A 25,864-nucleotide genomic window follows, 5' to 3' on the forward strand; every position below is an offset into this window, starting at 1 on the left:
TGGCAAGCTACCTTTTTTGGATGTCCTAATAAAAAAGAGACCTGATGGTTCAATGAGCCACTCTGTCTACAGGAAAGCTACCCAAACGGATGCTTATCTGAAACCGGATTCCTTCCACCATCCATCACAGAAGAATTCTCTCATCAAAACTCTGTATCATAGAGCCCAATGCATATCCGACCAGGAACACATAGGCAGTGAACTCAAGCACGTACACCAAGCTCTTAAGGCTAATGGTTACTCCGACTATGCAATCCGCAAAGCTATCACTCAAACCATGAAGAAGGACCCTCTTGAGGAGCCTTTCAAAACCAACACTTTACCCTACATTGCGGGGATCACAAAAAGATCTCCAAAATCTTGAATAAACACAAGATCCAGGTCCGTTTCAACACATTACATAAAATCCGTGATCTGGTTCTGTCTGTAAAAGATGTGATTCCGGACATACAGTACCCTGGTGTCTACAAACTAAGTTGCCTCTGTGGTAGTAGTTACATTGGAGAAACCAAACGCCATGTCTCAGACCGCATTCGTGAACACAAAGCAGACCTTAAACACGGTAGGACCAACACCTCGGCCGTGGCAGATCATTGTTATAATTCAGTAGGCTCACATGACATTGACTTTTCCAAGACAGAGGTTCTTTGTAAGCCATCTGGCTACCATGAGCGATTCGTTCATGAGGCTATCCACATAAACAAGCACAGAGACAATTCCAACCGAGAAGATGGATTCTGGCTTAGCAATCATTGGAAAGATTTGATAAACCATTTCAGGTTTTAATTGATTGTTCACTTACAGCGCCTTTCAGACAGCATACATTAATTTTTCGTCTCCCCCCTCCTCTTCTCAGAACATAGATGGACTCGTCCCTCTAAACAAACTGCCAAATCTCTGCGCGTGGCGCTGACGTTTTTTATAAATAAATACACCGTTTAAAAATAAATAAATTAATGCAAACCGACACACCTGATGACGACCGTTTGTGTTATGGTCGAAACGTCGTGAGAATTTTTTATTGTTTTATATATTTTATTATTATATTGCTTTCCTTCAACGTGACTTTACCGAAAGAGCTAAGAATATGAATTACTGCAGTCACGAAAGCTTTAAATCTTTCATACTCTTTGGTTCTTGCGGTAAAGTCACGTAGGTAGAAAAAATAAAATAAGAAAAAATAAATCGCGACGTTTCGATCGCAACACGAGGGGTCATGCTCAGGCGAAAACATCCAGACATTGTCGCGACAGAAGTCACGTGAGCTGTGTCACGTGACAAAGATGAGGTGACCCCCCCCCAAACCCACCGTGGCTCGCCCAGCTCAGCTGAGCATTGTTTTAATGCGGTGGGCTCACTCAAAATTAATTTCTGTAAGACGAAGGTACTTTGAAAACCCACTGGCTATACTCTTTTATATAAGTGCACAACTTCATCTGTGATGAAGGCTGCACGTTCCGTCGTTTTCATGCAGGAGGTGCTGTAAACCTACAGACCCCCTGCATGAACGACGGAGGTGCAGGGACAGACGTTCGATCGCGTTGGAATCGATCTGCAGACGGCGGTCTTCTCGCACGGCCAGCTCTGTGTCGCCTCATCTCGATCCCGCGATCCCAACCAGCTGAAAGTCCGCGTCGAACCGAACCCCCGGCAAGGCCATCTACTTAACGACGAGGGAAAATTCACACGAAATATCTTTTTCAAGTAATAAGCTTTTAATGAATAAATACAATTATCTAATTCAAAACATAATACAATTCAAAGTTGTTTCATTTTAAAACTTCAAAACGGAGCATCGGGAGCTGCGTGGAGGTGTCGTTCGTGTGCAATTCTTTTCGTGACTCTCCTGGCTCAAGGCCGTAAATGGTTGTGAGGGGCGCTGCAGGCGGTCAGGCTTGCTTCAACCCTTGGTTGTGAACATCCAGACGTTAATCAGCAAGGAGCATTTCTCGTCCTATTTCGACAAAATTTTACATCAACACGTAGTACAAAATTATAATTCGTGTTGTAGAGAATGTATCTCCTCTACTTGTGATTGATTAATGATCCGAGTGTGCTGCCTATTTCAAAAACAATGAGTTGCTCCAGAGGGAGATGCTTCCTGAAAACAGAAAAATACCCTTTCCCCTGTATCACAAGAACAATGAGTCTCACCTGAGTTGTCTGTACAGGTTACTTCCAAAACACACACTTTGTCCAAACATCACTTATTCAATGTTTGACCCTTATAGACAAAATGTTACATATACGCACACAATCAGACAGGTATTCATTATAAATTATTCACAGGAATATTAACAAAACTGAATTACTGCAGTGAAATATACTGAATCAGGTTACAACGCATTAACAAGCTATTTTAAAACATACGCTTAACAGTGTATATACAACATACTATTGCGCCATTCAAAACGAGTAGGCCATTGCATGCTGGCGTCTGGGTCAAAATTGATCAAATTCTAAACATTACCTACAAACTCCACAACTGAGATGCCACATCAACCATCGCCCCCTACTGACAGGCTCTTGTCCACATGCAGGCCGGTGCAGGGCCACCAACTTGTGCCACACAGGGGCAGCTGCTACTTGGGGATGCTCTTCAAGTGTTTGAGACGAGATACGATACAAAACTCCGAATTGCCAGAGGCGATTAAGCAAGCACCATATAAATGGAATTATTAGAACCTTGTGAATGCTTGGAAGCTTATTGGCTCTCGCTCATGGTTAGAGAACTACCCAACCCACAGGTCCACAAAGACTGGCCGATCTTACCCTGCAGGTTGAACCTAGGAATTGAGTGTTCAACTTCAAAATTCTTGTCATTAAAGGCCTGTGACAAAGGTGCATCTATTGGAGCGACATTGTCTCAAGCTTACACATCTCCCGGGTCTCTATTTGACTTTGTATTGTCTAGGAAGTCCACCCACACCTCCACTTCCACAAACTTCTGGGAGTTGCCTCGCTCTGCCTCACAGTCAGAATTCTCCTCCTGCTTCACGTTGCCTCCATCGATGTTAAGGTCCCATTGTGGAGTTGAATCTTCATCTTCACATTTTACCTTCACTTCTTCGCTCTTCACCATCACTTCTTCACATTTCACCTTCACCTCTTCATATTTCACCTCGATACCTTTAAAAGTGTCCAAGCTGGGATTTTGTTCCGGTTCTTGTTTCATGAGGGATGAGCTCATTGCGGAACTTTGACTTTCACAAGCTGATTTCAGACTCCATTCCTTGTGGATCTTCTGATGCTTGTGAGTTCTCTGGTGTACATGAAGATGTGGTGACTGTGCAAACGCCTTCCCACACACACTGCACTTGAAGGGTTTCTCTCCTGTGTGTGTTCTCTGGTGTATTTGAAGATTTGGTGAAAGTGCAAACGCCTTCCCACACACACTGCACTTGAAGGGTTTCTCTCCCGTGTGAGTTCTCTGGTGTCTTACAAGAGCAGATGGATCTGAAAACGCCTTCCCACACACACTGCACTTGAAGGGTTTCTCTCCTGTGTGTGTTCTCTGGTGTATTTGAAGATTTGGTGAAAGTGCAAACGCCTTCCCACACACACTGCACTTGAAAGGTTTCTCTCCTGTGTGTGTTCTCTGGTGTCTTTGAAGATTTGTTGAACGTGAAAACGCCTTCCCACACACACTGCACTTGAAGGGTTTCTCTCCTGTGTGTGTTCTCTGGTGTATTTGAAAATTTGGTGAAAGTGCAAACGCTTTCCCACACACACTGCACTTGAAGGGTTTCTCTCCTGTGTGTGTTCTCTGGTGTATTTGAAGATTTGGTGAAAGTGCAAACGCCTTACCACACACACTGCACTTGAAGGGTTTTTCTCCCGTGTGTGTTCTCTGGTGTCTTACAAGAGCAGATGGATCTGAAAACGCCTTCCCACACACACTGCACTTAAAGAGTTTCTCTCCTGTGTGCGTTCTCTGGTGTACTTGAAGATGTGGTGACTGTGAAAACGCCTTCCCACACACACTGCACTTGAAGGGTTTCTCTCCCGTGTGTGTTCTCTGGTGTTTTTTAAGAGTAGATGAATGTGCAAACGCCTTCCCACACACACTGCACTTGAAGGGTTTCTCTCCCGTGTGTGTTCTCTGGTGTCTTTGAAGATTTGGTGAAAGTGAAAAGGCCTTCCCACACACACTGCACTTGAAGGGTTTCTCTCCTGTGTGTGTTCTCTGGTGCGGTGTCAAATTTCCAGTACGATCCGTGTTGTTTGCAGGCCGGTCGCATTGTTGCCTTTTTGCACCAAGCCGCGCCGAGTGCCTTTGCTCCATCGGACAAATTCTGCAGACAGAAAGCGACAGCTGCAGACAGAAAAAAAGAATATAAACACCATCTACACGTCAGTATCGATGCACAGAGGAATGCATACACACAGTAACACGTGACTAACACGTATATACTTATTCATATATTCATGTTATAGTGAAAAAGTGCCCCAAATTCATCAAACGGGCTGTTATGGCACACAATGAGAGGGCAAATGGTCATAAACGTGCCTGGAAGCCCTAGTATCTTCAAAATGAATGTTAACCTAAAACTCCGAGCACACAATTTCGGATGTCTGGCTACAAAAGGAATATTTATGAAAGCTAAATTCAGCTGACATAGCAAAGGGTGTTGAAAATAATACTATTTGTGTTATGCATAAATGAATGTTTAATCGCAACTTAGAGGTGTGAAGCCAGGCACAGATGTCCTTGAATGCTGGGATGAACAGTTCTGATTTCAGCTGCACGTGTGCTGTGATAACTTCCCGACTACATTCAAACAAAGAGTTCCAGAGAAAAACAAAAATAAACTGTTTTGATATCACCTCCGTGCTCAATAGAGTTAATAGATTATGAGACCTCCTTTGCCAGTAACAAGATATAGTAATAGGTTTTACTCTTTTAACTGGAACAAAAAACTGACACCTTCATTCAAGGCATCATGTTTGCAATAACCACAACACAAGCAGTCAAAATGCAAACAATAGAGACAACTGATAATAAGCACTGTCCTTGAATTTGATTGGTCCACACCCGAGACGCCTTTTGGCGTCTTCTGTTTCAACACCAGTGGAGACTAGGTTCTAAGAAAAGCCGTCTCGGGTGTGGACCAATCAATTTCAAGGACAGTGCTTAGTATTATCAGAGTTGTCTCATTTGTTTGCATTTTGACTGCTTGTGTTGTGGTTATTGCAAACATGATGACTTGAATAAAGGGGTCAGTTTTTTTTGTGCCAGTTAAAAGGGTAAAACCTATTACTATATAGAGTTAAAAGGCTTTACTGCAAATACAAACTTGACACTATCACACACTCAGAGGCGGAGCCATGAGCAACCCCTCCAGCAATGAAACATTATGAGTTGTTTTGATTTAAAGCTTTCGTGACTGCAGTAATTCATATTCTTAGTTTTTTCGGTAAAGTCACGTTGAAGAGAAACAACAAAATAACAAAATATATATAAAACAATAAAAAATTTTCACGACGTTTCGACCATAACTCAAACGGTCATCATCAGGTGTGTCGGTTTGCATAAATTTATTTTTAAAACGGCACATTTATTTATTATTATTATTATTTTTTATAAATAAATGTGCCGTTTTAAAAATAAATGTATGCAAACCGACACACCTGATGATGACCGTTTGAGTTATGGTCGAAACGTCGTGAAAATTTTTTATTGTTTTATATATATTTTGTTATTTTGTTGTTTCTCTTCAACGTGACTTTACCGAAAAAACTAAGAATATTATGAGTTGTTATTAAGTAAGGAGTTGTTAGTAAGGAGTTGTTAGTAAGGAGTTGTTACTAAGGACTTGTCCTAATCCTTTTTATTCGACGTGTGTGATAGGCATCGCGCTCGCTGACGGTGTTTGCCTTCAGGGAAGTCGTGTACTGTATACGTAACTGCACACAATTCTGAGTCGCTTGTAACTGCTTTGCCGTTACTTATTGCCAATTATGGACTCGGACTGTTGTCCTCTTATAGAGTCCCTGGCACGTAATAAAATGCCACACGGTGGCAGTGGGGGGGGGTCGCAAAATGCTGATTTATCTATATATATAAAAGCGAAATGTGTGGATATGTGTGTCTCTTCGAAAGTGTTTAGCATACTTCCCAACATGCTACACACTTGAAATTTGGCATGTGGGTAGGTTCCATACTGTACACAATGTAAAAAGTATAAAAATAGACTTTTGTATTTTGGGGGGGGGGGGGGTGGGGAAATGACCATGGAGTGTGTGACGTCAACCCGCAACACACCTGAGTTAAGCGCTCTGCAATGCTTACCCCTACCATATGGCTCTTCGTGCACCGTACTTCTAGAGCTGTTAACAGCATGCCGGGAGATTTTAGGTGGTGCTTTGCTCCTGGCCGATGAAGCCATTAGCTTCTCGGAGTTTCAATACATATGGGTGCGAAGAACGGGTACAACGGCTATTAAATATAAAGCAGAAATAGCATCTGTTTGTGTGAAGCATCAAAAACTATCCAACGCTGAGCTCTGGCATCATGAAAATTTCACAGCTTATGCTGTCTGGAATTTCTAAATGAACGCGACTATTTTCAGCTCGCCACGTCATTCCCTTCCGGAGTGGCCAAAATCGACCTTGCGTAGAAGTGGATTAAGGTTAAATTTCCTTGAGTGAAAACATCCGATTTAGGGAACTTGATTTGTTTCGGCTTTTTTCTTTCTTGCAAGCATCAAATTTTTTCAGGGGTTTTCAGTGAAAGACAAGGGAATATGAAATTTGAAATTTATCAAAGTCAAGAATCCAAGTCCCGGGCGAAGCCGGGTAGTGAAGCTAGTTACTAATAAACCCCAATGATCCGATCGAAATTAGAGATTTCAATCGGACCGTTGGGGGGGTACGTGCCACCCCACCCCCACTGGCTCCACCACTGCCACACACTGGCATGGTTCACAGGTGGTGGTGTGTCCAGACCCACGCCTGGCCACCTTCACCTGCTCAGTATTAATGGTTCCTCACTCCACCAAGTAATTCATTGAGGATCAATCAACACAGCCGAGGCTGCGTCTCTCTCTCTCTCTCTCCCCGTGGTCGCGTGGATTTCCTTCCCGATCCCCGGGTTTCCCCTCCATATGTAGAGTGAACACCACCACGTGTCTAGAGTGAACACCGCCATGCGTCTAGAGTGAACACCACCACACATCTAGAGTGAACACCACCATGCGTCTAGAGTGAACACCACCACACGTCTAGAGTGAACACCACCACGCGTCTAGAGAGAACACCGCCACACGTCCAGAGTGAACACCGCCACGCGTCCAGAGTGAACACCACCACACGTCTAGAGTGAACACCGCCACGCGTCCAGAGTGAACACCGCCACGCGTTTAGAGTGAACACCGCCACGCGTCTAGAGTGAACACCACCACGCGTCTAGAGTGAACACCACCACGCGTCTAGAGTGAACACCGCCACGCGTCTAGAGTGAACACCGCCACCCGTCTAGAGTGAACACCACCACACGTCTAGAGTGAACACCACCACGCGTCTAAAGTGAACACCACCACACGTCTAGAGTGAACACCGCCACGCGCCCAGAGTGAACACCGCCACGCGTCTAGAGTGAACACCACCACACGTCTAGAGTGAACACCACCACGCGTCTAGAGTGAACACCGCCACGCGCCCAGAGTGAACACCGCCACGCGTCTAGAGTGAACACCGCCACGTGTCTAGAGTGAACACCACCACACGTCTAGAGTGAACACCACCACGCGTCTAGAGTGAACACCGCCACGCGTCTAGAGTGAACACCGCCACGTGTCTAGAGCGAACACCGCCACGCGTCTAGAGTGAACACCGCCACACGTCCAGAGTGAACACCGCCACGCGGTTGACAAGTCCCACCTTGTTGTTATTGTTGTTGTGGGCAGGTCGCTTCTGTAAACGAGAGCGGTTTCAACAGCTCAATGCGGGCGTGGCCTGGTAAAGAAATAAAAATAAAACTGTGGATATTTAAAACAAAGTTACAAAGTAGCGAGCCAGGTGAAGAGAAATTTAAACTAAAGCAAGATACTCTTTGGTTCTTTCGGTAAAGTCACGTAGAATAAATAAATAAATAAAATAATAGTTTGCTTCATTTATTTGGTATAGCCCTGTGAGCCATGCGGCTCTTGAATCGGGTGCAACCGCAAAAACCAAAAAACTCAAACATGAACAAGAAAACATCTAAAAGTGACTGTGACTGTGCAAACAGAAAATCCTGGGAAAAACAGCAAAATATTCCACAAAAAGCACCGTACACCATCGCTGTGCGCAAATAGCATGCGAAGTTTCGATTGCAACACAAGCAATCATCATCAGGTACAAATGAAAGAGAGAGAAAAAATCTAGAAAACTTAGAAACGTATTGCAATACAACACAGAGAGTCGGCTAACATAACAGTCAACAACACCCCACCTGGGTGATAACGTTCTTCCAAAGATTGCTCAATTTGAGAGAGAGACAAAACACAGACACGGAGACACATAGACAGAGAGAGATAACACAGAGACACACAGAGAGAGATACACACATAGGCACACAGAGATACAACGCCTCTGTGTCGAGGCCTTAAATAGAGAGAGAGGGGGGGGTAGAGAAATGAGCAAGTCAATGCAAGGCCGTAGTCATGGAGTCAACATTGGGGGGGACCAAATCTTCCAAGGGGTCTGGGGTCCCCCCCCAGAAAATTTTTTAAATTTGAAAACTAATTTCCTGATTAAAATATTAACAAATTTCACTAACACGTGGGATGGAATTTGTTTTATTTGATACAATAATGTCTAAGAGTGTATTGTATTACATTGCTCTGTTTTCACTTTTTTTACCTTTTCTTGTTTCATAGTATGTAATGGCAGAGATTAGGGATTCATAAAGTACAGCGCAATCATATAAACAGAAATCTATGCATTGTTATTTGAAGACAAGTCCAGATTTTGTGGCCAAGGTTTAGCAAATTGTTGTTTTTTATTAACAAAGCATCGCAATTAATATTGCTATGAAAATATTTTTTATAGCGAGCATGCAATATTATATATTGCTATAGAAATATATTGGGGGGGGGACATTTTGAGCATATTTGATTATTGGGGGGGGATGTGTCCCCTCCAATATATATTATAATTATTATAATATATTATAATTACGGCCTTGTGTCAATGAGAGATTGGAGCTTTGGTGACTGCAGTAAATAATAATAACACGAGCACACACACAGAGAGAGATTTCACACTTAATCAATCAAACTGAGTACAATTAGGAAATGCAATGCAACACAGAGAGTCGGTCAACACACAAGTAACGCATAGCCTGGTTGATTACTTTCTTACAAAGATTGCTCAACTAAGCGAGAGAATTGAAGCAAACGCGATCAGGCGAGGGCAGGAGGCAAGACCCCGCGTGGCTAGGCCCCGCGCTGTAAAGTTCCAACCTGGACATCGCTTCCATGCTCGCTGCTACTCAATTGACATCCCTACGAGAGAGAGCGAGGCTCTAGCTCGGTAAACAACAACAACCACTACAACCAGCACCACCACAACTACCACCACCACAACCACCACAACAACCACAACCACCACCACAACCACCACCACAACCACCACCACAACAACCACAAACACCACCACAACCACCACCACAACCACCACCACCACAACCACCACCACTACCACCACAACAACCACCACCACAACCACCACCACAACCACCACCACCACAACAACCACCACAACAACCACCACCACCACAACAACCACCACAACAACCACAAACACCACCACAACCACCACCACAACCACCACCACAACAACCACCACAACAACCACCACCACAACTACCACCACCACAACCACCACAACAACCACAAACACCACCACAACCACCACCACAACCACCACCACAACCACCACCACCACAACCACCACCACAACCACCACAACAACCACAACCACCACCACAACCACAACAACCACCACCACCACCACAACCACAACAACCACCACCACAACCACCACCACAACAACCACCACCACCACAACCACCACAACAACCACAACCACCACCACAACCACCACCACAACAACCACCACCACAACAACCACCACCACAACAACCACCACCACCACCACCACCACCACCACAACCACCACCACCACAACCACCACCACCACAACCACCACAACCATAACCGCGATGAGAATGTCTCACCTCGGATTTCAGTTCACGCGTGGAGCGGCAGATTCCTGTTACCTCGTGACGTCACGCGGCAGGAGGCGGTGACATGACGTCACTTGCGGGAACAAGACACTCCCCTCCCACAACGGGCGGCTCTGTAACTTAAATAATTTATGTTAATGAGCCTGGCCCATAAGTGGAGGGATGGGGCGTGGGTGCCGAACTTGTCGCAATAAACTCATAGTTCATAGTTCATTTATTTGGTATAGCCCTGTGAGCCATTCGGCTCTTGAATCGGGTGCAACCGCAACAAACAAAAACATGAACAAGAAAACATCTTAAAGTGATTATGTGACTGTGCAAACAGAAAATACAGGAAAAAAATATCAAAATATTCCTGAAATAGCACCGTACACCAACGCTGTGTGCAAAAATCCCAGTGGGATGCAAGTCAAATAACAACAACAACAACCACAAGACAACTAAGATTAAGGCCATCAGTCTAACTCCGTACTACAATAAACAAAAACATGGCCAAAACAAAAAAAAACTTTTCGAAATCACCAAAATAAAAGCCATAAATCCAATGTAACAGTGATCATAGGGACTGTGACCGAATTTTTAACAATAAACTACATAAATAAATTATAACACCAAAATCTAGAGCCATATTTTAGGCCACTGAATAGCAGTGGCAGCTAGGGTTGTACAACTACTCTAGAGCAGTTTTGAGTGAAGATCTCATAGGTAGTGATTCAAGTTGAAGTTTATTGGCAATAGCATTCCAGACCCTGGGGGCATTAATAGCAAAGGTCCTTCCTCCAGTTTTTGTACGGCAATAGGGAATGTGAAGCTGGTAAATGAGCGAAGACCTGAGGTCAAATTTGTTCTTTGAAACAGAGAGGAGATCCAGTAGGTAGTCTGCGGAATTTTTTGTAAGTACCTCGTGAATAAATAAGATATGGTGCACAAGCCGTCGAACATTAAGAGATGTTAAGTTTGACCCAATGTAGAGATCACAGTGGTGAGTCCTATATGGGTAGTTCAATGCAAATCTTAAGGCCGAGTGATAGATGGAATCAAGCTTCTTCAGTACAGTACTTGGGGCTGATTTATACACGATGTCACAGTAGTCAAGTAGAGGCAGTATGGTAGCTTTGATCAATTCCAAACGGAACATTGGGGGGAAGCAGTGCTTGTGTCGATACAGAAAACCAATTTTTATTTTTGTCTTTTTACCAATATAATCAATGTGATCTTCAATACTAAGTTTTGAATCCAGGATGACCCCAAGATACTTATAGATCTTGACTTGCTCTATTTGATAATTATTCAAGGAATGTAATTGGGGAAAAATAACTTCCTGCTTTAGTCCCGGAGAGAAGCATAGCACCTTGGTTTTGGAGGTATTCAGGACTAGTTTAAGAGAAACTAGCTGATATTGTAGTTTGTTGAAATCACCCTGGAGCTTAGAAATTACGTCATCCGGAGAGCGGCCAGCAGTAATCAGTATCGTGTCATCTGCAAAAAGATTTACCCTGGAATGATCCAGTTCAGTGCCCAAGTCATTGACATGAAGAGAGAACAAGAGGGGGCCAAGGATGGAACCCTGTGGAACCCCTTTTGTTATCTTAACACTGTTTGACCTCCAACCATCTGTGAATACAGTTTGGGTGCGAGAAAATAGGTAATTTTTTAACCATTGTACTGTGTTCTCGGAAAAACTGAGGCAACTTAGTTTACTAAGCAGGGTGTTGTGGTCAACTGTATCAAAAGCTTTGGACAGGTCAAGAAAAAGACAGGCACAGTACTGCTTATTATCAAGGCTATTGTAAATTTGATTAAAAGAGTCTAATGCAGCAGATGTGGTGCTGTATTTTTTCCAGAACCCAGATTGTTTTAGATGTAGTAGATTGTTGGTGGACAGGAAACTGCTAATTTGGTAGTTCAATAATTTTTCAAACATTTTCATCAATGGGGACAAAATTGAGATAGGTCAGTAGTTATTGGGATCATCTTTAGGGCCCCCTTTGTGAAGTGGACGGACATAGGGATGTTTCCATTCTAGAGGAACTGATGCTTCTTTGATGGACAGGTTGAAAATATGGGCTATAGGTTTGTATATTAGGTGACCAACAGTTAGTAGAGCAAAGACGGGAAAACTATCTGCTCCGATAGAGGACCCTTTGAGGTAGGACAGTTGTTTCAGAAGATTACTTTCGTGGATTGGTTGGAAACTAAATTCGTTTAATGTTTGGACAGGGGTGTAGGAATTTGCAGGAGCAGGGGTGACTCCCAATACATTATCAAAAAGATTACCAGCTTCAGAAAAATGAATGTTAAAATTGTCAACTATTTTTTTGGGATCTGAAAAATATTCCCCATTTCGGTGAAGCTCAACGGGCAGATTTTCTGTTTTGGATGCCTTTTCGATAGATTTGATTGTTTTACAAAAAATCCTGGCATTTCCATGTGATTCCAGGAGAGTGGAGGAAAAATAGGCATTTTTGCATGCCGTATTTTTTTTACGCATCTATTCTTTAAAATCCTGTATTCTAGCCAGTCATTTACCAAATTACTTTTCTGAGCACATGCCCAAGCCTTGTCCCTAGTTTTCATGAGCTTTGTAATCAAAGGATCATACCATGGTGGGCGGTTGCCTTTAGTTTTAAATATAACTAACGGAGCATGTTTGTTAAGAATTTGGAGAAACGTGTACCTGAAAGTCTCCCAAGCCGTAGTCAGGTTGGGGATATCACAGACCTTATCAATATCCGAGTGAAGCACATCATTTGTAAATGCCTGAGTGCTGAAGTGCCTCAAAGAGTGCTTCTCAACAATTTTAGGGGGGGCTTTGGGTCTGGCTGATGATCTCACACCAAAAATGAAGGAGTGATCACTTAGGTTATTACCCAGGACACCAGTCAGTGCGAAATTGTGAGGGGCATTTGTCAATAGGACGTCAAGCAGAGTTGACTGTCCCGGATTTTTTAGGTTGGGTCTTGTGGGGACATTTATTAATTGAAACAAGTTAAATTCATCTGTAAAATTTGTGGCCACGGCCGGCGGGTTTAGCCAATTCCAATTTAGATCACCCACTAAAATTATTTCACATTTAGGGAGGCCCCCAAAAAGCTCTCTCAGTGCCGATGCAGCTTCAACATCCTTCCCACAAGGCGGTCTATAGCAGCACACTACCAATATCTGTTGATTATTCGGGAGAGTTATTCTGAGAGCCAGACCTTAAAAGCAACATTTTTTAAACAAGGAGTGAGCTGGTGAACATGCAATAGTGTTACGAACATAGATGGCAATTCCACCTCCTTTAGATCCTCGGTCAAGCCGAAAAAGGTTGTAGTTTTCAATCGTAATCTGCAAGTCATTGACGGCAGGAGTGAGAAATGTTTCTGTTAGGCAAAAAATGTCCGGATCAAGATTTACCACTTGTAGTTTTAGTTGACTTAATTTAATCACAAGCCCTCTGATGTTGACATGTAGAACACCAACACCTTTCCTGCCAGAAAAATCTACAGAATTATACGAGCTCTTTTCATTTGGGCCAGGATGAAGCTCAATACCACCCAGGAATAAGAAAAGTAGAATTAACAGTTTGCATAAGTATTTTCTGTGAAAGGATGAAGAGCGGCGGACCTTGGACGAATAGCAGCAGCTCGCAAATGGTGTTATTTTTAAGAGCAGAATGAAGTTTGGAAGGAGTGCTGGTGAAGTAATGGGACAAAGATAGGGTTTAAAAGGATACAATGATGGAGTGTAGAAGTGTCTATGAGCTGTTTCATTTGCAGGTGTAGTGGCAAATCGAGCAACAAGTATTGACGCAAAATAACGAGGGTAGCCGTTTGTAGACTTGAGTGTGGCACTAGATTTGGCCGGGAGGGACAGCAGTAGGACACACAGCAGGAGAATTGCCATCTCTAAAATATCCGGGGTATACACAGATTTACACACAAGTGGAAATAGAAATATATATACTTGTAGGCCGAGGGTGAGAAAAATGTCTTGCCGCACTCGTCACACATGCACGGCTTCTCGCCCACGTGCTAGGGTTTAACAGCGCCCACCCCCCTCTCCCAGACAGCAGATTCTTGGCTGTTGTGGGCTCGGCTGAACCGCTTGCACCGCCTCCTTTCCCCGCCGCAGGATGGTGCTCGAGCTAGCCCTCCTTGAGCTCAGTCCCACGACTGGAATGTCGCTTCTTGGCCTCTCGTCTCTCTGCTGCCCGTCCAGACGGCCCCACTGAAGCCCACACAGGGGAACTCTTCATTCACAACCCTCGGCCGTCTCGAATGATCTCCGTGAAGTTGTCCAGGATGGAGCGCACGTCGTCCTTGAGCCGCTTGTTGAACGACTGCAGCAGCGCCTCCTTGCTCTGGGGGCAGCGCCCGCGACATCTCGGGGCAGCAGCAGTGGATGGAGCGCGACTCTCTCTCAGGGCAGCAGTGGACGGGGCACGGGGCTCCCTCAGGGCAGCAGTGGACAGAAGCACGCCTCTCTCTCAGGGCAGCAGTGGACAGAGCGCGACTCTGCCCTCAGGGCAGCAGTGGACGGGGCACGGCTCTGCCCTCAGGGCAGCAGTGGATGGATCACGACTCTCTCTGCCCTCAGGGCAGCAGTAAACGGATCACGGCTCTGCCCTCAGGGCAGCAGTGGATGGATCACGACTCTCTCTGCCCTCAGGGCAGCAGTGGATGGATCACGCACTAGGCCGCTACAATAACCGGAAGCCCACGGCCCCACCCAGTTACGGCCGCCGGGAAAATTCTCATTTCTCTCTCTCTCTCTCTCAACTTTGCACTCCGAACGTCGTGTTGTTGTATCGTTCGTGTTTGGGGGAGAGAGACACTAGGGGAGAGAGACACGGGGAGAGAGACACGGGGAGAGAGAGACACGGGGAGAGAGACACGGGGAGAGAGACACGGGGAGAGAGACACGGGAGAGAGACACGAAGAGACACTAGGAGACATGCACGGGGAGACATGCACGGGGAGAGAGACACGGGGAGAGAGACACGGGGAGAGAGACACGGGGAGAGAGACACGGGGAGAGAGACACGGGGAGAGAGACACGGGGAGAGAGACACGGGGAGAGAGACACGGGAAAGAAACAGGAAGAGACACTAGGAGACATACACGGGGAGACATACACGGGGAGGGAGACACGGGGAGGGAGACACGGGGAGAGAGACACGGGGAGAGAGACACGGGGAGAGAGACACGGGGAGAGAGACACGGGGAGAGAGACACGGGGAGAGAGACACGGGGAGAGAGACACGGGGAGAGAGACACAGACACGGGGAGAGAGACACAGACACGGGGAGACACAGACACGGGGAGAGAGACACAGACACGGGGAGAGAGACACAGACACGGGGAGAGAGACACAGACACGGGGAGAGAGACACAGACACGGGGAGAGAGACACAGACACGGGGAGAGAGACACAGACACGGGGAGAGAGACACAGACACGGGGAGAGAGACACAGACACAAGGAGAGGGACACAGACACAAGGAGAGGGACACAGACACAAGGAGAGGGACACAGACACAAGGAGAGGGACACAGACACAAGGAGAGGGACACAGACACAAGGAGAGGGACACAGACACAAGGAGAGGGACACAGACACAAGGAGAGGGACAGACACAAGGAGAGGGACACGGGGAGAGAGACACGTGGTTGGGTAGTGACACACTAAGTCCATTCAACCCTTCTCAACAGTACACACCAACACAGTGCGCAATATACACACACTTCATATACACACATACATTATACATAGACCTATAAACACACTTATACACATGATACATATATACACACAAACACATACACACATTAAACACACATGTACACATTACACACATACATTATACACACACTTGTACACATTACACACATACATTATACACACACTTGTACACATTACACACATACATTATACACACACTTGTACACATTACACACATACATTATACACACGTGTACACATTATACACACGGCACACTAAATCACGATTAAACATAATAAAATAAAAAATCGTAGCGACTCAAAGGGAGCGGACGGCCGAAAGCCTGCGGCCTAGCCCGCGTGGTGCCAACCACTCCCACGCAAAGACCTCACACACACACACTGACAACCTCACACACACACACTGACAACCTCACACTCACACACTGACAACCTCACACACACTGACAACCTCACACTCACACACACTGACAATCTCACACACACACACTGACAACCTCACACACACACACACTGACAACCTCACACTCACACACTGACAACCTCACACACACTGACAACCTCACACTCACACACTGACAACCTCACACTCACACACTGACAACCTCACACTCACACACTGACAACCTCACACACACACACTGACAACCTCACACACACACACTGACAACCTCACACACACACACTGACAACCTCACACACACACTGACAACCTCACACTCACACACACTGACAACCTCACACACACACACTGACAACCTCACACACACACACTGACAACCTCACACACACACACTGACAACCTCACACACACACTGACAACCTCACACTCACACACTGACAATCTCACACACACACACTGACAACCTCACACTCACACACTGACAATCTCACACACACACACTGACAATCTCACACTCACACACTGACAACCTCACACACACTGACAACCTCACACTCACACACTGACAACCTCACACACACTGACAACCTCACACTCACACACTGACAACCTCACACTCACACACTGACAACCTCACACTCACACACTGACAACCTCACACACACACACTGACAACCTCACACACACACACTGACAACCTCACACACACACACTGACAACCTCACACACACACTGACAACCTCACACTCACACACACTGACAACCTCACACACACACACTGACAACCTCACACACACACACTGACAACCTCACACACACACACTGACAACCTCACACACACACTGACAACCTCACACTCACACACTGACAATCTCACACACACACACTGACAACCTCACACTCACACACTGACAATCTCACACACACACACTGACAATCTCACACTCACACACTGACAACCTCACACACACACACTGACAATCTCACACACACACTGACAACCTCACACTCACACACACTGACAACCTCACACACACACACTGACAACCTCACACTCACACACTGACAACCTCACACTCACACACTGACAACCTCACACTCTCACACTGACAATCTCACACACACACACTGACAACCTCACACACACACACTGACAACCTCAAACACACACTGACAACCTCACACTCACACACACTGACAACCTCACACACACACACACTGACAATCTCACACACACACACACTGACAATCTCACACTCACACACACTGACAACCTCACACTCACACACTGACAACATCACACACACACACTGACAACCTCACACACACACTGACAACCTCACACACACACTGACAATCTCACACACACACACTAACAACCTCACACTCACACACTGACAACCTCACACTCACACACTGACAACCTCACACTCACACACACACTGACAACCTCACACTCACACACTGACAACCTCACACACACACACACTGACAATCTCACACTCACACACTGACAACCTCACACTCACACACTGACAACCTCACACTCACACTGACAATCTCACACTCACACACTGACAACCTCACACACACACACTGACAACCTCACACTCACACACACTGACAACCTCACACACACACACTGACAACCTCACACACACACTGACAACCTCACACTCACACACTGACAACCTCACACTCACACACACTGACAATCTCACACTCACACACTGACAACCTCACACTCACACACACTGACAATCTCACACACACACACACTGACAACCTCACACACACACACTGACAATCTCACACTCACACACACTGACAATCTCACACTCACACACTGACAACCTTACACTCACACACTGACAACCTCACACTCACACACTGACAACCTCACACTCACACACACTGACAACCTCACACACACACACACTGACAACCACACACTCACACACACTGACAATCTCACACTCACACACTGACAACCTCACACTCACACACACTGACAACCTCACACTCACACAGGCTGACAATCTCACACTCACACACTGACAACCTCACACACACACACTGACAACCTCACACACACACACTGACAACCTCACACACACACTGACAACCTCACACACACACACTGACAACCTCACACTCACACACTGACAACCTCACACACACACTGACAACCTCACTCACACACTGACAACCTCACACTCACACACACACTGATAACCTCACACTCACACACTGACAACCTCACACACACACACTGACAACCTCACACTCACACACACTGACAACCTCACACACTCACACTGACAACCTCACACTCACACACACTGACAACCTCACACTCACGCACTGACAACCTCACACTCACACACTGACAATCTCACACTCACACACTGACAATCTCACACTCACACACACACTGACAACCTCACACACACACACACTGACAACCTCACACTCACACAGGCTGACAACCTCACACTCACACACTGACAACCTCACAGTCACACACTGACAACCTCACACACACACACTGACAACCTCACATTCACACACACTGACAACCTCACACTCACACACTGACAACCTCACACACACACACACTGACAACCTCACACACACACACTGACAATCTCACACTCACACACACTGACAACCTCACACTCACACACTGACAACCTCACACTCACACACACACTGACAATCTCACACTCACACACACTGACAACCTCACACTCACACACTGACAATCTCACACACACACACTGACAACCTCACACACACACACTGACAACCTCACACACACACACACTGACAACCTCACACACACACACTGACAACCTCACACTCACACACACTGACAACCTCACACACACACACTGACAACCTCACACTCACACACACTGACAACCTCACACTCACACACTGACAACCTCACACTCACACACACTGACAACCTCACACTCACACACTGACAACCTCACACACACACACTGACAACCTCAAACACACACTGACAATCTCACACTCACACACTGACAATCTCACACACACACACTGACAACCTCAAACACACACTGACAACCTCACACTCACACACACTGACAACCTCACACACACACACACTGACAATCTCACACACACACACACTGACAATCTCACACTCACACACACTGACAACCTCACACTCACACACTGACAACATCACACACACACACTGACAACCTCACACACACACTGACAACCTCACACACACACTGACAATCTCACACACACACACACACTGACAACCTCACACTCACACACTGACAACCTCAAACTCACACACTGACAACCTCACACTCACACAGGCTGACAACCTCACACTCACACACTGACAACCTCACACTCACACACTGACAACCTCACACACACACACTGACAACCTCACACACACACACTGACAACCTCACACTCACACAGGCTGACAACCTCACACTCACACACTGACAACCTCACACACACACACTGACAACCTCACACTCACACACACACTGACAACCTCACACTCACACACTGACAACCTCACACACACACACACTGACAACCTCACACTCACACACACTGACAACCTCACACTCACACACACTGACAATCTCACACTCACACACTGACAATCTCACACACACACACACTGACAACCTCACACTCACACACACTGACAACCTCACACTCACACACACTGACAATCTCACACACACACACACTGACAATCTCACACTCACACACTGACAATCTCACACTCACACAGGCTGACAACCTCACACTCACACACACACTGACAATCTCACACACACTGACAACCTCACACTCACACACTGACAACCTCACACACACACAGGCTGACAATCTCACACTCACACTGACAACCTCACACTCACACACACTGACAACCTCACACTCACACACTGACAACCTCACCCTCACACACTGACAACCTCACACTCACACACACTGACAATCTCAAACACACTGACAACCTCACACTCACACACTGACAACCTCACACTCACACACTGACAACCTCACACTCACACACACTGACAACCTCACACACTCACACACTGACAACCTCACACTCACACACTGACAACCTCACACTCACACACTGACAACCTCACACTCACACACACTGACAACCTCACACACTCACACACTGACAACCTCACACACTCACACACTAACAACCTCACACACACACACTGACAATCTCACACACACACACTGACAATCTCACACTCACAAACTGACAACCTCACACTCACACACACTGACAACCTCACACACACACTGACAACCTCACACTCACACACACTGACAACCTCACACACACACTGACAACCTCACACACTCACACACTGACAACCTCACACACACACACTGACAACCTCACACTCACACACTGACAACCTCACACACACACACTGACAACCTCACACTCACACACTGACAACCTCACACACACACACTGACAACCTCACACTCACACACACTGACAACCTCACACTCACACACACTGACAACCTCACACTCACACAGGCTGACAACCTCACACTCACACTGACAACCTCACACTCACACACTGACAACCTCACACTCACACACTGACAATCTCACACACACAATGACAACCTCACACTCACACTGACAACCTCACACTCACACACTGACAACCTCACACACACACACTGACAATCTCACACTCACACACTGACAACCTCACACTCACACACTGACAACCTCACACACACACACTGACAACCTCACACTCACACACACTGACAACCTCACACACACACACTGACAACCTCACACTCACACACTGACAACCTCACACTCACACAGGCTGACAACCTCACACTCACACACTGACAACCTCACACACACACTGACAACCTCACACTCACACAGGCTGACAATCTCACACACACTGACAACCTCACACTCACACACACTGACAACCTCACACTCACACACACTGACAACCTCACACACACACTGACAACCTCACACTCACACACACTGACAACCTCACACTCACACAGGCTGACAACCTCACACTCACACACTGACAACCTCACACTCACACACACTGACAACCTCACACTCACACACTGACAACCTCACACTCACACACACTGACAACCTCACACACACACACACTGACAATCTCACACTCACACACTGACAACCTCACACTCACACACTGACAACCTCACACTCACACACTGACAACCTCACACTCACACACACTGACAACCTCACACTCACACACACTGACAACCTCACACTCACACACTGACAACCTCACACACACACTGACAACCTCACACTCACACACTGACAACCTCACACTCACACACTGACAACCTCACACTCACACACACTGACAACCTCACACTCACACTGACAATCTCACACTCACACACTGACAACCTCACACTCACACACTGACAACCTCACACACACACACACTGATAACCTCACACACACACACTGACAACCTCACACACACACAGGCTGACAACCTCACACTCACACACTGACAACCTCACACTCACACACACTGACAACCTCACACTCACACACACTGACAACCTCACACTGACACACACTGACAACCTCACACACACACACTGACAACCTCACACACACTCACACACTGACAACCTCACACACACTGACAACATCACACTCACACACACTGACAACCTCACACTCACACACTGACAACCTCACACACAGGCTGACAATCTCACACACACGCTGACAACCTCACACTCACACACACTGACAACCTCACACTCACACACACTGATAACCTCACACACACACTGATAACCTCACATTCACACACTGACAACCTCACACTCACACAGGCTGACAACCTCACACTCACACACACTGACAACCTCACACTGACAACCTCATACTCACACTGACAACCTCACACTCACACACACTGACAATCTCACACTCACAAACTGACAACCTCACACTCACACACTGACAACCTCACACTCACACACACTGACAACCTCACAGTCACACGCTGACAACCTCACACTCACACACACTGACAACCTCACACTCACACACTGACAACCTCACACTCACACACTGACAACCTCACACTCACACAGGCTGACCTCACACACACACTGACAACCTCACACTCACACACTGACAACCTCACACTCACACACACTGACAACCTCACACACACACTGACAACCTCACACACACACTGACAATCTCACACTCACACACTGACAACCTCACACTCACACACTGACAACCTCACACTCACACACACTGACAATCTCACACTCACACACTGACAACCTCACACACACACACTGACAACCTCACACACACACTTACAACCTCACACTCACACACTGACAACCTCACACACACACACTGACAACCTCACACTCACACACTGACAACCTCACACTCACACACTGACAACCTCACACTCACACACACTGACAACCTCACACACACACACTGACAACCTCACACACACACAGGCTGACAATCTCACACTCACACACTGAAAACCTCACACTCACACACTGACAACCTCACACACACACACACACTGACACCCTTACACTCACACTGACAACCTCACACACACACTGACAACCTCACACTCACACACTGACAATCTCACACTCACAAACTGACAACCTCACACTCACACACACTGACAACCTCACACTCACACTGACAACCTCACACTCACACACTGACAACCTCACACTCACACACACTGACAACCTCACACTCACACACACTGACAACCTCACACACACACACTGACAACCTCACACACACTCACACACTGACAACCTCACACACACTGACAACATCACACTCACACACACTGACAACCTCACACTCACACACTGACAACCTCACACTCACACTGACAACCTCACACACACACACTGACAACCTCACACTCACACACTGACAACCTCACACTCACACACACTGACAACCTCACACTCACACACTGACAACCTCACACTCACACACACTGATAACCTCACACACACACTGATAACCTCACATTCACACACTGACAACCTCACACTCACACAGGCTGACAACCTCACACTCACACACACTGACAACCTCACACTCACACACACTGACAACCTCACACACACACACACTGACAACCTCACACTCACACACACTGACAACCTCACACTCACACACTGACAACCTCACACTCACACACTGACAACCTCACACACACACACACTGACAACCTCACACACACACTGACAACCTCACACTCACACACACTGACAACCTCACACTCACACACACTGACAACCTCACACTCACACACACTGACAATCTCACACTCACACACTGACAACCTCACACTCACACACACTGACAATCTCACACTCACACACACTGACAACCTCACACTCACACTGACAACCTCACACTCACACACTAACAACCTGACACTCACACACTGACAACCTCACACTCACACACTGACAACCTCACACACTCACACACTGACAACCTCACACACACACACACTGACAACCTCACACTCACACAGGCTGACAATCTCACACACACACACTGACAACCTCACACTCACACACACTGACAACCTCACACTCACACACTGACAACCTCACACTCACACACACTGACAACCTCACACTCACACACTGACAACCTCACACACACACACTGACAATCTCACACTCACACACACTGACAACCTCACACTCACACACTGACAACCTCACACTCACACACACTGACAACCTCACACACACACTGACAACCTCGCACACACACACTGACAATCTCACACACTCACACACTGACAACCTCACACTCACACACTGACAACCTCACACTCACACACACTGACAATCTCACACTCACACACTGACAAACTCACACACACACTGACAACCTCACACTCACACACTGACAACCTCACACTCACACACTGACAACCTCACACTCACACACACTGACAACCTCACCCTCACACACACTGACAACCTCACACTCACACACTGACAACCTCACACTCACACTAACAACCTCACACACACACACACTGACAACCTCACACTCACACACTGACAACCTCACTCACACACACTGACAACCTCACATTCACACACACTGACAACCTCACACTCACACACTGACAACCTCACACACACACACACTGACAACCTCACACACACACACACTGACAACCTCACACTCACACACACTGACAACCTCACACTCACACACTGACAACCTCACACTCACACACACTGACAACCTCACACTCACACACTGACAATCTCACACTCACACACACACTGACAACCTCACACTCACACACTGACAATCTCACACTCACACACACTGACAACCTCACACTCACACACACTGACAATCTCACACTCACACACTGACAACCTCACACACACACTGACAATCTCACACTCACACACTGACAACCTCACACTCACACACACTGACAATCTCACACACACACACTGACAACCTCACACACACACACTGACAACCTCACACTCACACACACTGACAACCTCACACACACACACTGACAATCTCACACTCACACACTGACAACCTCACACTCACACACACTGACAATCTCACACACACACACACTGACAACCTCACACACACACACACTGACAACCTCACACTCACACACACTGACAACCTCACACTCACACACTGACAACCTCACACTCACACACTGACAACCTCACACTCACACACTGACAACCTCACACACACACACTGACAACCTCACACTCACACACACTGACAACCTCACACTCACACACACTGACAACCTCACACTCACACACACTGACAACCTCACACACACACTGACAACCTCACACTCACACACTGACAACCTCACACTCACACACACTGACAACCTCACACACTCACACACTGACAACCTCACACACACACACACTGACAACCTCACACTCACACACACACTGACAACCTCACACTCACACACACTGACAACCTCACACTCATACACACTGACAACCTCACACACTCACACACTGACAACCTCACACACACACACTGACAACCTCACACTCCCACGCAAAGACCTCACACACACACACTGACAATCTCACACTCACACACACTGACAACCTCACACACACTGACAACCTCACACTCACACACTGACAACCTCACACTCACACACTGACAACCTCACACTCACACACACACTGACAATCTCACACTCACACACACTGACAACCTCACACACACTGACAACCTCACACTCACACACTGACAACCTCACACTCACACACACTGACAACCTCACACTCAAACACACTGACAACCTCACACTCACACACTGACAACCTCACACTCACACACTGA

General features: G+C 46.6%; 2 protein-coding genes across 2 annotated transcripts in view; both read right to left on the minus strand.

The window, feature by feature from the left end:
• The window catches only part of LOC142923931 (uncharacterized), a 32,407-nt gene extending 22,061 nt beyond the window's left edge, over positions 1–10,346 (minus strand). The window contains exons 1-2 of the mRNA XM_076064955.1: positions 10,223–10,346; positions 7,882–7,956 (exon numbers count right to left, since the gene is read on the minus strand). The gene's annotated coding sequence lies outside the window, so the exon portion shown is untranslated. The remainder of the gene's footprint in view (positions 1–7,881; positions 7,957–10,222) is intronic.
• On the minus strand, positions 1,697–10,267 carry LOC142923926 (uncharacterized). The gene is made up of 3 exons (XM_076064949.1): positions 10,223–10,267; positions 7,882–7,914; positions 1,697–4,315 (listed from the first exon to the last, which is right to left on the minus strand). Exon 3 carries the CDS (start codon positions 4,283–4,285, stop codon positions 2,873–2,875), a length of 1,413 nt encoding a protein of 470 aa, XP_075921064.1. The 5' UTR covers positions 4,286–4,315; positions 7,882–7,914; positions 10,223–10,267; the 3' UTR covers positions 1,697–2,872.
• Positions 10,347–25,864: the final 15,518 nt, after the last annotated feature.

Source organism: Petromyzon marinus, unplaced genomic scaffold, assembly GCF_048934315.1.
Source record: "Petromyzon marinus isolate PM22_M1 ecotype Great Lakes invasive population unplaced genomic scaffold, UKy_Petmar_22M1.pri1.0 PM_Scaffold_9, whole genome shotgun sequence".
NCBI classification, from domain to species: Eukaryota; Metazoa; Chordata; class Hyperoartia; order Petromyzontiformes; family Petromyzontidae; genus Petromyzon; species Petromyzon marinus.

Coding starts and splice junctions, on each gene's coding strand:
- LOC142923926 (XM_076064949.1), bottom strand. CDS start 4,285: ATGGAGCAAAGGCACTCGGCGCGGCTTGGTGCAAAAAGGCAACAATGC.